General features: G+C 44.1%; 1 protein-coding gene across 1 annotated transcript in view; it reads left to right on the forward strand.

The window, feature by feature from the left end:
* Nucleotides 1-15,379, forward strand: part of SLC7A8 (solute carrier family 7 member 8) — a 49,730-nt gene that overhangs the window by 4,182 nt on the left and 30,169 nt on the right. Inside the window, exons 2-3 of the mRNA XM_081047844.1 lie at nt 9,425-9,629; nt 10,799-10,950. Coding sequence (XP_080903970.1) covers nt 9,425-9,629; nt 10,799-10,950 — 357 coding nt within the window. The remainder of the gene's footprint in view (nt 1-9,424; nt 9,630-10,798; nt 10,951-15,379) is intronic.

The following is a 15,379-nucleotide window of genomic DNA, read 5'->3' on the forward strand; positions in this document are numbered from 1 at the left end:
GTAAAGGGGAGTTGGGCAGGCAGCTGGGGTGGAAAAAGGTAATGTTCCTGGTGCAACTGAAGGAAGACTTGCATAGGGGGCCTGAGGTATGTCAGCTACTACGGGATCTGGCCAGCACAGACCATGTTCCCATTAACTCTCCCACATGCACACCTTTCCTTTCTGGATCAGTGGTCTTCCCAGCCATGGAAGAGGGGCCAGAGTTCTGGCTGTTTAGGTTATTTTATACCAGTTAAGTATTTAGGTACATACCCAGAATCTAGTTCTGAAGGCATCACACCGGCTGCAGAGCCTAAGAAAAATGTTCATAATATGTCAGACCATTTTGTTTGTAGCACAGTGTGTGTTCGTGGGGAAACTTGCTTTATTTGCTGCAGAGCCATACTTGATACAGGTCTAGCTACTAGACCACACTATCTCAACTAAAAAAATGTTTAAAAACAGTATTTATTGAGCGCTAACTAAATGCCAGGTTCTGTGCTATATACAATATAAACTCGTTATTTATATTATTTTATTTAATCCTGACCCAATCCCGTGGAAGTAGATATTATAACTATCACTATCTGGATTTTAAACATCACAGAGCTGGTAGGTACTTTGCCCAGGGTCACACAACTGATTAGTGAGGTGGTCTGACTCCATAGCCAAAGCGCTTAGCCATTCTCCACTTTAATTGGTAACTAGGAGAGGAGGGAGACGGGTGTATATTGTGTAGTGGGGAAGTGGGCCATGGAGGGCCATCATCCTGAGGTTGGAGTCTGGAAAGACCATGGATATCTGATACTGAAAAATTTGGGGGAAAACTTTTTTTAGAGCTATTTGTCAACAAAGAAGTGTGGCTATAGTTATAACCATATTGAAATGACCGTGGCTGATTTGGAAAATTTTCAAGTCCAATAGATTTTCAGATCCATGTGTTTTACACCACTTTAGAAGATTTTACATTTTCGCCTCTAATATGATATATTAGCTTTCTAATCCCCAAAATGTCTATTGACTGTTAACCGAGGGATAGACTGTGAAAATAGCTTCATGAGTTTACACTTCAATTATTGTTTTTAATACATGGAGAGATTAGGATTTGGTTCATTCAGGATGAAAACACGTTTAAAACTCTCATTATTCTTAAAGAAAACTCTGAGACAGAGGCCAACTGGGAGACTTGTGAAAACAAACACACCTTGGTGAATAGAGAAAGGCTATACCTAGCAGTGTAATAATAACAATAAGTAGATACCATTTACTGAACAGTACTATGCACCAAATACATTGTACCTGATCAGTGCTTTATGAATATTTTCATCTAATCCCATGAAATAAGTACTGTTACTAAAAGGAAGGATTTGAATGAATAAGTAACTGGGCAATGGCAAAGCCAGGATTCTACCCAAGTCGTTAAACTCTGAAGCCATTGGGCTTAATCAAAATGCTCTACAGCATGGAGCTCAGAATGGCTGGGACCAGGGATCCTGTCGCATGCTTCCTACACCAGGAACCAGGGAGCTCAAGGAGCAATCTGGTTGAGCCTGCAACTGACAGGGCTACAGTATGTTCTCTCAAAGAGCAGAGTTATGCAGAATGAGTGACTAGCAGGAGATGCATAGGGTTAGGGAAAGAAAATAGGAATCCAGCAGATAAAAAATTATGTCCAAGAAATGGAACCAAACAACCCATTTTATTTAGAACAACAACAACAAAACACCCTGTACCCAGATCAGATGCCTTCTCAGAGAGGCCGGCACCGTATAGTATATAACTTTTCTGAATTAAATTGGCATCTTGAAGCTCCTGGAGGTATCGGACAGACTGGTCAGGCTTTTCAAGTTGCCTGGTTACCAAGGTTTTCTGCTTTCCTCTGAGGATTAATCCAGCAGCACAAACGTCTACCAAAAAAATGGCTCAGGAATTTCTGGCTGTTGCTCTTGTTGTTATTGTTTGGAGTGGTGAGGGAGTGTTAAAAAAGCAGGTATGGTCAAATAATCCCAAGAATATGTTCTGAGCTAGGGAAAACAACAACCATTCAGGAGCCAGGGAACTAGGAACTATTCCATTCTATTTTTTTTTTTTTTTAAGATTTTATTGGGGAAGGGGAGCAGGACTTTATTGGGGAACAGTGTGTACTTCCAGGACTTTTTTCCAAGTCAAGTTGTTGTCCTTTCAGTCTTAGTTGTATCCCTTGCGGGACTCAAAGAATTGAAATGGCAACATTGTGGTTGAGAGCCCACTGGCCCATGTGGGAATCGAACCCGCAGCCTTCGGAGTTAGGAGCAGGGAGCTCTAACCGCCTGAGCCACCGGGCTGGGCCAGCCCCTCCATTCTAATTTTTAACTCCTGGATGAGCATACAGAGCAAGGAACATGTCTTGTTCCCCTTGTGTCTACAGAGAAGGCCTCTGTAGTTTCACATTCAACAAACACTGGTTTAGTATATTATATACTAGGTAGGCCCTGTGCTGAGCAATGGTGAGTTTTATTTCTAAGAAGCAGAATTATCCCTTAAGTCTATTTTAAGATGTTTTATTTATAGAAGGAATAAAGTTTGAGCCAAAAAGCTTTATTGATCACATTTCGTCCCTCATCTTTTGTCACAGTCACAAGTATTCCCACTGGTTTGCTCCCTGCTTTAACTCTCCTCAGCATTAGCAGTGACTTGTGGGGAGAGGGTTTCAGAATATGCCTTAAGATGTTCAGGGCAACCTTATACTAAATTTCACGTTGTGAAGGCGGATTACCCAGAGAGAGTACCTTCGCTGCAGAATTATTACTATACTTTTCGCATCTATATATAGATTTTAAAGGTGCCTGTACATCTATGAAATGCATAAATGCTTTAGCTGCTTCTTTAAAGTACAATTCTGCATAGAGTGTTTAGTAAGCAGCTGATATAGACAGGTGGGGTTGGTTTAGGGAAAAGTGGGTGGGCCCTGATACCGGAAGTAGAAAACATATAATGAATTTTTCCATGATTTGCATCCATGTGTTGTGGAAACCATCAAAAATACAGCTGAGAAGGAAGGGTTTTGGAGAGAGTATTGGGTTTGCAAACTGCTTTCCTATTTACTCACTTGTAATCTGGACTAATTACCAGTTTACTTATCTGTAAAATGGAAGTTTCTTGTGGAGTATTTGAGATCTTGCTGCCTGGCATGTGTTATCACATAAACTCATAAAAAAATTCTCAGAAAATCAAATAAAATATAGCTGGCATCTTATGGTATTTGTTCAATAAATATTAGTTTTCTTCTTTCCTTAAGCTCATTCTCCACCCCCCCACTTCCTGTCCTACCTCAACCCAAACACACACACACACACACACACACACACACTAATTCTGGTTCAGAAATTTTGATTGGACTGATCTGGTGCTGAAAACTGGCCAACTCAGCCCAAGTCTGACCTGCTTATTGACCAACCAATGCTTTCCCTTTTCTCTTTGTTGACTTGAATCAGCTTACTTGTCAGAATCCGTCTTGTATTTCCCCTCTTCCAGGAAGCTTATTCTGAAGAGCCCGTGCCAGTGACCTTCTCCATCCCTAATACAATGTCTTGTCATATCTTGCAATGGCACTCACGCAACTTCCACTCTACCGGGTGTTGTCAGCGCTTTGCTCACGTACAGGTCTTCCCTCTGCCACACAATTCCTTGAGGGCAGGCATTGAGTCTTACTCATTTTCATATCCCCGCGTGTTCAGTCTGGTATGTGGTAAGTGCTTAGAAAGTATTTGTTGAATAATAGCAGTCAGTCAAAAAAAAATCATCCACTGGCGGATCTGTTTCCTCACATTGTGAATATACTTAATGCTACTGAACTGTACATTTGAAAATGGTTAAGATGGTACGTTTAATGTTCTGTTTTTTACCACAATAAAAGTAAATTCAGCTTAAAACTGAGTTATTCCCATGAACAATAAATTTGTGTGCTTGGATTAAAAAAAAACAAACAAATAAACCAACATCCAAATCATCGAAATTCAAATTTGTAAAGGACGTTAGAGATTATCCAGGTGATGACCTTGAGGCTTGAAGGTAGAGCAGGGTTTCTCTACCAGGGACATGATTACCTTTTGGGCCAGATACTTCTTTGTCTTGGGGGGGCCGTCCTGTGAATTGTAGCATGTTTAGCAGCATCCCTGGCCTCCAACCACTAGATTCCAGTAGCGACAACCAAGTGTCTCCAGACATTGCCAACTGTCCTCTGGGGGTTGGAGAATGGGGCAAAATTGCTGCTGGATGAGAACCAGTGAGATAGACAAAGCCTCTCACTGCTGGTGCTTGGTTCCCCAGCCAGACAGGGAGACGCTAGAGGCCAGATGTGAACCTTGAATCACATATTTGAGGGCTCAGCACTCTTAGCCCCTCAGGCCATGGTGCATGTCTTTCAGTGGCTGGTGGGTGGTGGCTGGCTCCCTCTATTTCATTAAAAGTCCATGTGTGAACAAGTGCTTCCCAATTACCTTCTAAAGCAAGCACGTACAGAGTGGGTGCTCAATAAATACTCTTTGAGATGCAATTACCTGTTGGCCGCCCACCTGCGGCATCTAAAAATTATATCTAGACAAGCAGACAAATGATTCCAAGAATACTTCATAGTCCTGCCTCTACAGAGCTGTTTTGGAGCAAAGCCTCACATTTTTCTAGGGATGGTCTCTATTCCTACTGCTATAAATTCTAGCAATTCCTTACATTTGCCAGCATTTCAGAGACTATAAAGTCTGTGAAGATCACACATATGTGATCTCCTTTGATCCCCACAACAACCCTCTCAGCTAGACAGGGCCGGAACAATGATGCCCATTTAGCAGGTGAAGGAAGGAGTCCTCAGAAAAATTAGGTCACATGTGAGTGACAAAGCAAGGACTCAACTCGGGGGCTCCTCCGAGTCTAGACCCCTTTTCACTTTTCAGTAAGGAATCCAAAACAGTAGAGTCCTGTAGCACTTCCCACGTCTGTGTTCTACAGGAGATGCTCTGTGGAGACAGGGCATGTGTCAGAGTCTTCACTGGCTCTCACCCTGAGGCAGCTGTTCGTACAGTCCTGATAGGAAAGTGTATACAGGGTGAGAGGCATGGTGAACTTCCAGGCTTGCCATGAGGATCAAAGCCCAGCTTTAATCTACTAGACCCTGCTTCCACACTGTTCCCTCAGCCCTGAAAATCCTGAGATCCTCCTCGACATTTTATGGGTAAAGCATAAAGAAGGTTCACCTAGGCTTTCTCCGGATATTGTGGAAATGGACAGACCCTACAAGCCGCAGGAGGCTTGTAGGCTATATTTCAGGCTCTGGCTATATTTCAGGACTAGCATGAGTTAGTAAGGAAGGCCAAAGCCTTTTGGATCTGAGGGTCTGTTGGGCGTAAGAAGTCTGTAATTCCATGCCCTAGGAAATTCTTTAATGGCTACAGCATTCCAGTGTGGACAGGCCTAGATGTGAGTAAAACCTTTAATAGGAGTCACAGGGGTATTGGCCCACAGGTTGGGAAGTTAATGATTATTCATGGCAAATGTAGATTTTCTCAATCCCAACAATTTTTCTAGTGAAGACTTGCCCGCCAATACAACTTGGTCCCTTTTTAATGGAGTGGTTTGCTTGGCTTTACTTTGACAGAACAAGCCAAGTTGGAGCTCATTGTCCAGGCATCCTAATACCCATTTTTCACTAAAGAAGATCTGTGTAATACAATGATTATTTTATTAATTGGGGTAGATGAAAGGGAGGGTTGAAACACCAACCTCCAGTACTTGTCTATATCAGATGGGTGCACATCTCATTCTTGAATGGCTTTATAGATAATGAGTCTAAGAGTAAAACAGTGGAGAGGAAAAAATCCCACCCTAATCAACTTTCTTCCAACCTTCCATCAACAAAGTTTCAGAATCAAGGTGGAAGCTTTTTCTCAGTTCTCCTTTTCCAAAGCCACTCCAGAAAAGTCTCATTTGGACAGTATCCAAGTTTATAAGTCGTGCAGCTAAAATGTGTGTTGTGCAGTTTCTACGGAAGAGGCAGCATGGGGTAGCAGAGGAAATCATGGGCCAGGAGTCCAAGGTCTTGGCCTCTCGTCCAGGCTTTGCTACCTACTCAGTATATGACTTAGGTCAAGTCTCCTCACACCTCTGAACTTCAGTCTTTGCAAAGGTAAATAAGAATGATAGTACCTGACCTATGCACCTAAGGACGTAATTATGAGAATCAAGTAAGGTAATGGATGTGAGTATTTCGTACATCACCATTGAAGCTGGTATCGAAATAGAAGGAAGGAATCAGACCTGTGTTCCAGTTCTTTAATAAGCATCTTCTGTGAACCATTCTCATTGCTTATAGAATGGAGCATATAAAACTGATTATTTTCAGGGAAAAGCTTAAGGCTGTGACAGAAGATTAAGGTTCTAATCCAGTTGCTACTAACTTACCCTATGATTTAGGTAAATAACTACTTCTCTGGGTCTCAGTTTCTTTATCCATAAAATAGGGATAATAATAACTCCCTCATTTTCCTCATTTGGAAAATGGGAATGATAGTTGTCTTACTTTCCTCTCCTCTAAATTGGGAATGATAATAATAGCCAGTCTACTCTCCTCAACAGTGAAATAACTGGGTTGCTTACTCATTTGCCTACAATATACGCTTGACATATTTCACAGGATTTGGAGTTTCCAAAGAAACCAAAAAGGTATATTAAAGTTCTAGATTGATGTCAGATATCTTTCATTCAGTAAACATTTATGGAATGTCAACTACGTGATACTTCACAGGCCGGAGGAGGCAATACAGTTCATATTCTCATAGACTTGCAGTCTAGTGGGGGGAGATAAATATTAATCAAGGAATTACACTAAAGACTGTATATAGTAGGCATTACTTTTGGATAAATGTAATGTGAATGTTCTTTCAGTTCCAGAACAGAGCTGTGCTGTGAGTGACATTCCTCCCCCACAGAAGCTCCAGAGGCCACTAAGGTGGAGGAAATGTTAACTGATTCTGGTTTTCTAGGTAGCAGCTTCCTAGAATCAGAAAGAGGCATTCCTCTCCTTCCTGTTCTCTAGCATAATTTAAATTTGTTTTTAGATTTTATCTTTGTATTTTTAATTTGGTCAAAATTAATATTATTGGGGGAAGGGGAGAACCAATTTTTATAATATGATGATTCTTGTCTCAGTGCCAATCTATTGCGACTTTTACCATCACTCCAGCAGCTCCATGGATTGACATGCTATCCAAGAATACTGTAAGTGGAGGCAGGAAGTGGTCAGATCCCAAAATGGGCTGTTGGTGTTGCCCATCCCACCTTCCTCGGCTCCCTCCACCTGGAATGAGGGAGGCAGCATACACTCTGGAAATGTCAGAATATCAGCCAGAGAACAGCAGTGCTTACTGATTCCCATTGCAAAATTTTGTTTTCCAAGAACTCTTAGTGGAACATTAACATTCTTCATTCCTGAGAAAATGGTATCTTTTCAGTAACAACCATCCTCACTTGTGACCTTGTGACAGCCATTCCTGGCTCTGAGAAACACCTAGCCGTTCCCCAACTACTCTTTCAGCACCTTAAAGACCAAAGTCAAACTTTGTTTTTCTCCTGTATTGATTGCTTTTCTAACTCCTTGAGCTAGTTTTATAACCCTCATTGTATTGCTCTCTTCTTGGCTGGCTTTGAAATGCCCTACAGATCACTCTTCTGATAAAGACCTGCTAGGCAAGGAATTTAGTACCATCTTTTAGTGCTAGTTCTCAGCTCCCAGCAGCACATTTAGTTTAGCAGTTGAAGGGTCACTTGACAGGGTGACCATGTCCTAAGTCCTGGGCCTTTTAGTCTCTACTCACCCAACATTCGTGCACACATGGGGACTGTTTAGACCCCTTCCCTCCCCTATTAGTCCTCTCATGTTATAATTTTTTAGTTTGAAAAGGGGCAGCTTATTCTGCATCCCAGAGGAATAGGACATTATTGCTTTTAGAATGTAAATATCCTCTTCTCTTCCCCTTGGACTGAAATAACTGGATGCATGGCCTGGGATTAAAAATTAAATTTTGGTTTAGAAGTGAGTTTCAAGACTGGATGGAGGTTGAGTTATGGTTGAGATCTGTAAGTCCAGTTTTGAAAGCTGAGGGTAAAATCTTGTACTGTGCATCTTGTTCAGCCCAGCACTAGTTCCAAACCACTAAAGAGACTATGGTGGGAATTTGAGATGTCCTCAGAACTCTTGTCAAATCCAGCTGGCCTCATAGTATTCCATCCAGCTCTGCATTTCTCCCCAGATCCATCTAGCTTCTGCTTCATCCCTCAGGCCTTTAATGGTGCAGTTGGGTGGGGCTGGAAGAGTTTTCAAAGCACCTGTCCAATGGACCCTGATCACCATCTTAAATCATAGGAATTACACAAAGGAAAGCTTGGGGAGGAACATGTCAGGAGCTGCCCTTAGAATCCTGCTCCTCCCCTGCCCAACACACACAGCCCAGTAGCCAACCATCCAGTCTTTGCTGCCGGCCTCACCTCTCAGGAGAAACCCAGCCTCTTGCATACAGAAGCAGAAGTGGATTAGACCTCTGGATTAAACATTAGGAGACTGACATTTAGATCCAATTTTACCCATCAGTAGCTGTGGAATTTGGAGAAAGCCGCTTAACGCCTCTGTGTCTTAGTTTGTAAAAAAGAGAAAAACCTGTCCTTCTTCTTCTACCTGAGTTTCATGAGGTTGTTTTGAGGAGAGGGAATGACCTTTGGAGGAACATAGTGCTGAGGCTCTGCACAGATTGCACTCCTACAAAACACTTCTAAATGACTAGGACTGCTTTTATAGGGTTATTTCATGCTTCTCACCAAGGGTGGGGCTATCGTGTCTGGGTGGAGGCCAACCTCCAGGAGTGCTATCCATGCTTATGGGTCTCAAAACCCCCAGGCATGGGGTGTGACCATTGTCTGTCCCTTTGTCTCACTTTTGAAGCTAATTGGCAGCTGGTCTGTGAGAACAGCCCACTTTTCCAGCCCTGCTATTTCTAGGCAGTCTTAAGACCTTTGTCACTTCGGATGGACCATGTGCAACCCAGTCAGAGGGTCCTGAGGTTCAATACCTGTGCCAGCACTTATTACTGTGTGGCTGGGTAATTCACTTCGTATCTCTGAGACTCAGATTCCTCCTGAATCTCAGGAGGAAAAAGGATATCTGACTCCATAGTTTTGTCCTGAGGATTAAAGGAGACATGTAGAGTACCTGACCACGTTCTTGCTCTCTACGTGCCTGTTATATGCTCCTTCTCCCCTGCTTCTAAGGAGAATTATTGCTAGACATACCTGCCTAAAGGTGATTCATGCAACACAGAGGCATTTAAGAATCAGATCAGAGATGAGACCGCCTCTGCAAATGCCAGTCCTGCCAACTGTGCTGACGCCACTCTCTCCCCCGTACCTTTGGTGCCTCGTGCAGGGAACATCATCGGCTCTGGAATCTTCGTCTCGCCGAAGGGCGTGTTGGAGAACGCTGGCTCCGTGGGCCTCGCTCTTATCATCTGGATCGTGACAGGTCTCATCACAGCTGTCGGAGCCCTGTGCTATGCTGAACTCGGGGTCACCATCCCCAAATCTGGAGGTGACTACTCCTATGTCAAGGACATCTTTGGAGGACTGGCTGGGTAAGAGGCTCTGCAGAGGCCTGAGTGGTCTAGGGAGCCAAAGCCAGGGGTTTCCAAGGTGCTGAGGGGAGCTAGAAAATGGGGTGCCTCTTTTGCCTCCAAGTCATGGTGGCAAGTGAGGCCTTGTGTCCCCTTGATGCTCCTGAGAGTGGCAGAGTAACCAAGTTATAGTTTTAATCTCTGTTGACCTTAGTGGGCAAGATTCTATGATAGAGCTATGTGACACCTCTGACTGGAGATTCCCTGGGAAAGCACATCACAAAACAAAGCCCCTTTCTCTTGACAAATGAACGTCACCACCTAAGAGATGAGGTACCCTTCTCATATTATCAAGGATAATGGCTTCCCTCTAGAGTCAGGTCCTGATCTTGAATTCCTCAGCTTCTTCAGCCCTGCTACTAAACAGCTCAATCCTCACCAAGGAGCGCAAGGTGTGGAGGTCACTTCCCTCACGATGCCCGCTCAGTGCCTCCCCAGGCACGTGCTTAAGTGGCCACACCCTTAGCATGTCCTGGCTGGCAAAATTCTGGGATTGCAAATTTTATTTTCCACCACTGGATACTGTGGGCCAGAGTGGTAGGGAAGAGATGGTTAAAGGAGAGGGGAGAGTGAAAGAGTGCCAAGATGTGTGTTAGTACTACCATGTTTCCCCAAAAATAAGACCTAGCCGGACCGTCAGCTCTAATGCGTCTTCTGGAGCAAAAATTAATATAAGACCTGGTCTTATTTTAATACAATATAATATAATATAATATAATATAATATAATATAATATAATATAATATAATATAATATAATATAATACAGGGTCTTTATAACATAACATAATGTAATATAATATGATATAATACCGGGTCTTATATTAATTTTTGCTCCAAAAGACCCATTAGAGCTGATTGTCTGGCTAGGTCTTATTTTCGGGGAAACAGGGTAGTTGAAACTTAGTTCTTCATCTTTAAACCATTTTATTGTCATGGCAGAGGGCTGGGTGTTTCTTTTGAGGGGGTACTGCGTTCCTCAGCGTCTTGAAAACAAAAAGGAAACCCACACTGCCCAGTGACTTGTCCAGCCTTCCCCTGATGACTTCTGAATCCCTGCCTTGCCTTTGGTGGGGACGGGGGAGTCTCCATTGCTATCTTGGGTCAAGTCCCATCCTGTGTCCCCTTCAGGTTCCTAAGGCTATGGATTGCTGTGCTGGTGATCTACCCAACCAACCAGGCTGTCATTGCCCTCACCTTCTCCAACTACGTGCTGCAGCCACTCTTCCCCACCTGCTTCCCTCCTGAGTCTGGACTCCGACTCCTGGCTGCCATCTGCCTACGTAAGTGTCCTCTGGGCCTTGCTCTCAGGGCAGCCTCTTTTAGCCTTTCTGGTGGTCTCCATGTCTCTGCTTCTCCTTCCTCTCCCTCTTTCTTTTCTTCCCTCGTTTATTTATTTTTTTCCCTATTACTTTTCTTTCCATTTCCTACATGTGTGCTTTGAACGAAGGCACTCTGCATATAATTACCTGGTGTTAAAAAAGAAGAAACTTGAGTTGCTGTACAGAGCCACAGTAATTTTCATTGGCAAGTTTCTTTACATTATACAAAGCACTTTGACTTCCATGATCTGATATGAGCAAATGACAAATCCAGAAGCTAAGCTGGGCAGAATTATCATTTTTCCTAGTGCTGATAAGGTAAATGGAGCCAAGCAGTGACTTACCCAAGGTGGCAGGCCCTGAGTGGATGCCGGTCTCCTGATTTCTTCTCATCCCAGCACACACACTGCACTGGAGGCCCTGCTACTCGTAGGAAGGTTTTTCTGGCCTTGTCCACCTCTACCTGAACCTGCCAGTCTGAAAACGTCTTAATACTCTTTGGATGGAGAGTTTAGAAGTGTGAGTTGGAGGGAAATGTATGCATTGTCTGTCCACGGTTCCTTGATAAGTTTTCTGTCTAACTGGGGAGAAAAGCCATATAGACAGATTTTGTGGTTAGGATTCAATTGCAGTAAGACTTCAAAGAAGGAGGAAAGAACTCTGTGAGCTAGAACAGGTTAGAGAGGCTTTATAGAGAAGTTCTGCAACCTCTACTTCTAAGAAGTCTCAACACTTAGTTGCTGATATCAGGGATCTCAATGGATGTGGGAATTTTGCATCTTCCAACCAAAAACTAATTTCCAAAGTAAATATTTAGATCTTTCAGAGGCTCCACTTCTAGAGTTAGCTCTGTCTCTACCTTCCCATACCTTCCAACACACATACACTTAGCTGGGGGTAGTGACCATTCTGGCCACACTCTTTCCCAGGTTTTGACACTTTCCTTCTGTTAGCTGGTGGGATGGCGAGGGAGGGGTCACTTGCTCATCCCAAAGCCTCTCACAGGACAGCCAGCTGGGCCCCAAGGCGTGGTCTCCTGGGCAAGCATGCCCTCTTCGGCAGTGATATTCAGCCCTGGGACAGACCCCCACCATCCAGACAGGTGGTACTGTGGAGCCAAGACACTTATTTGGGGTGTATTGCCTGTGCTTGGTCAGGCCTGCTCATGGATCGAGAGAGGGATGAGTTTTCCAGAACCAGATGGGTGGAGGCCACATCTCCACACCACTTTCTAACTGCTATGAGTGCTTGGCAAAGTAACCCGCCCCTCCCTGCTGCAAGATGGAACTGGAATCCTGCCTGCCCTGGAGGTCGTGATTGCAAGGACTGCAAGAGATAACGAATGTTCTTAGCCCTGCGTCGGGCGCCTTGTGGTGCTATTAGTCAGTGAGGGTGGTCAATGAGGGTAGTCACTTGACTCTTGCTGGCTAGCTGGATCTAGAGCTGGGGGAGGCGGGTAGGGGAAGCGGGTGTGGGAATGCAGGAAGAATTGCTACATCTGCCATTGGACAGGCTTACGGGGTTGGAAGGGGCCACATGAGTGCTGGCCACTGCTATTTCAGCGTCTCGTGCACACAGACAGGGCTTCCTCTTTTCTGCTCATTCTGCTAAAGTGTTTCAGACAAGAGGCCACCCTTACCCTCCAAGTAGAAATCGAGAATCCCGAGGCTGCTCAGTCCATCCTCTAGGAGAGAAACCAAGCCACAGAGGGTATTTCCCTGGGCAGCTGGACCCCACAGCTTCTTTTGCATTCCCCAAACCCACCAAGGATTGGTGATTTATTGAGCAAAGACTCTCGGCAGTAGTGTAGCCTTGTAGATATCCCCTCAGGCCAGAGAGGTGCAAACCCTCCCAAGAGATAAGGACCGCTCCTGCCTGTAGCCCAGCTCCAGAAAGACAGGTTGTACGCCATCCCTTCTGCAGTCCACACCTCACCTGGACATTGCTAGCACCAAGCCAAGAACATTTAGGAACTCTAACAACAAAAAACAAGATCCTCCCCTCTCCCAATTCCTGAGGTTAAAGGTTTCATAAAGCTTATCTGGCCTGTTCTCTGCCTTCTAAATAGAACTGCAAAGAAATTGTGACCAACTTTAGTCAATTTTGCTCTCCAGAGATAGGAATTTTTCAATGTCCTTGAGACATGTGTTCAAGTATTTTTCCACCTTCATAAGCAGGAAAATCTTCTTCAACCTAAGTTTATTTCTCCTTATTTCCTTGGGGGAATAGAAGACAGCTTCTCACCTCACCCTCTGAGCTACCCCTGTCCTCCCAGATGTGAAGGCCATGTGGAGCCTCCAACTTCTCTCCCCACAGGAGTGTACACGTGAACATAGCCACGAACCCATACTTCCCCACCAGGCACTTCCAGGTACTTTGAGAACGTGTGAAAAGTTTCTGTTTTCTGGTTTGTTGAATTTTTGTTTGTTTGTTTGTTTGTTTTGAGACCACTTTTAGAGGCCCCTCAAATCGTCCCTTAAGATATCCAGTAAAATAGGATACTGGTTTTAAGTGCTGATGTCTGTTATTCCAGCACCCCTCCCACCATCATCTACCCGCACCCCTTCCTCTTAGCATGAGCTGGGCAAACTGCCCATGTAGAATAGGCCCAATGTTCTTTGGCAGTAGGGCCAAGAGTGACCCAGTCGAGCCATATTCTTGAGAGAAGCAGTAGAGAGCTTGGCGATGATCTGAACATATTTGATATATGAAGCTCTGCTTTCTGCTGTGTCATTTTGGCATGCTGATGACAGGCTGGATCCACAGTGGAAACGAGTTTTTGAGGGAGAGGCCAGCATCTGTGGAGAGATCGCCGGTATGTAATGGAGGGCATCTCAGTTGAAGGAGCTGGAGGACAGGGCAAGAGCCCAGAGTGGAGAACCAGTGTGGCAAAGCCCCTGGCTGGGGTTCATTGTGGGAGGGAGGAGATGAGGTCAAGTCTGGTTCCATGGGGTTGTTTTGGAACAGATCCGATGAGAAATGATGGTGGAAGGAGCCAGATGGGGGTGGAGAGGTAGAGAGAACCTGCTGTAACTGGCTTGCTTGCACGGAGTTTGGAGGGGGAAGGGAGAAGAGGAGAGGGAATGAGAGTAGGAACCGCAGATTTAGATCACACTTATGCAACTGCAGCTGCCACTTTGCGTTATTTTATGATTTAGGTCAAAGCTGATTATTCACTGCTGAGTTGGCAGAATATTCCTAGCCACCAGGCAGTGAAAAAAGACATTATTTTGTTTTAATTAAATGAAAATCCTTTCTCCCTTCTCCAGAGCAAGCATATTAGTGGGTGGAAAGAGTTAGGAAGGAGGGGAACAGGAGGTGTTAAAACTTGGTTTTGGTGCCTTCTTTTATGATTTGCTTGAGTCTTTCTTTCTTTCTCTCTCTTCCTCCCTCTTTCCTCCTCTCTCTCTCTCTCTCTCTCTCTCTCTCTCTCTCTCTCTCTCTCTCTCTCATTTCTTTCTTTCTCCCTTTCTCTCTTTCTTTTCCTTCTTTTTGTTTGTTTGTTTCTGTTTTAGTATTTCATAGGTAAATGACTGTATTCTCTAAGTACAAGGTGTTCCCCTTATTTTCACCCCTCTCTCCTGCCCAGTCGCCCTGGTAACAGTGGACAGGTATCATTTCAGTTCTAAATAAAATACATCTATCAATGTATGATCTGGGTATATAGACATACATGTTGATAGGTTATTTCTGCAGCTTGCTCTTTTATCATTTAGCTGCATTTACCTGAGTTTCTACTTATAAAAAAAAATGGTCCCACTGACACAGAAGGAGCACCAGGTGTTGTGGGGTCTCGCATTTGTGCTTCTTGCTTCCTAACTCTGGGTTTTCCTTTGGGATCTGTTTGTCCACCCTCTTTCAGAGACCAGGCAACCTTTCACTCAGGCAGCTCCTGGCTTCCTTCCTCTCTTTTGGGGCTGGGGTCATGTCTAGCATCGGAAGTAGATTTTTTCTTCTCATTCAGGTCCCCCTCTTGTCTCTGAATGCCTTGTACTAAAGAAGCTCCTTTTCCTTTCTCACCCTGAGGAGAAATGAGTATTCTGCAAGCATTTCACAAGTGAAAAATGCTTATGTTGTATTCTGTCTATCTACTGAGATTCCTAAGAGGCTGGTTTTCCAGGGCTTCAGATTTCTTCTTCTTAAGGACTTCACTGTATGTATTTCTTCTTCTCTCTTTTTGTTCTTAACTTTTTAAAAATTTATTTTAAGTGTGTTTTTCCAGGACCCATTAACTCCAAGTCAAGTAGTTGTTTCAATCTGGTTATGGGGGGTGCAGCTCACAGTGGGCCATGCGGAGATCAAATTGGCAACCCTGGTGCTAGGAGCACTGCTCTAAGCAACAGAGCTAACGGGTCGCCCCCTGCATTTCTTTTAACCCTGAGTTGTTCTG

The sequence above is a fragment of the Rhinolophus hipposideros genome, assembly GCF_964194185.1.
Source record: "Rhinolophus hipposideros genome assembly, chromosome: 5".
NCBI lineage: Eukaryota > Metazoa > Chordata > Mammalia > Chiroptera > Rhinolophidae > Rhinolophus > Rhinolophus hipposideros.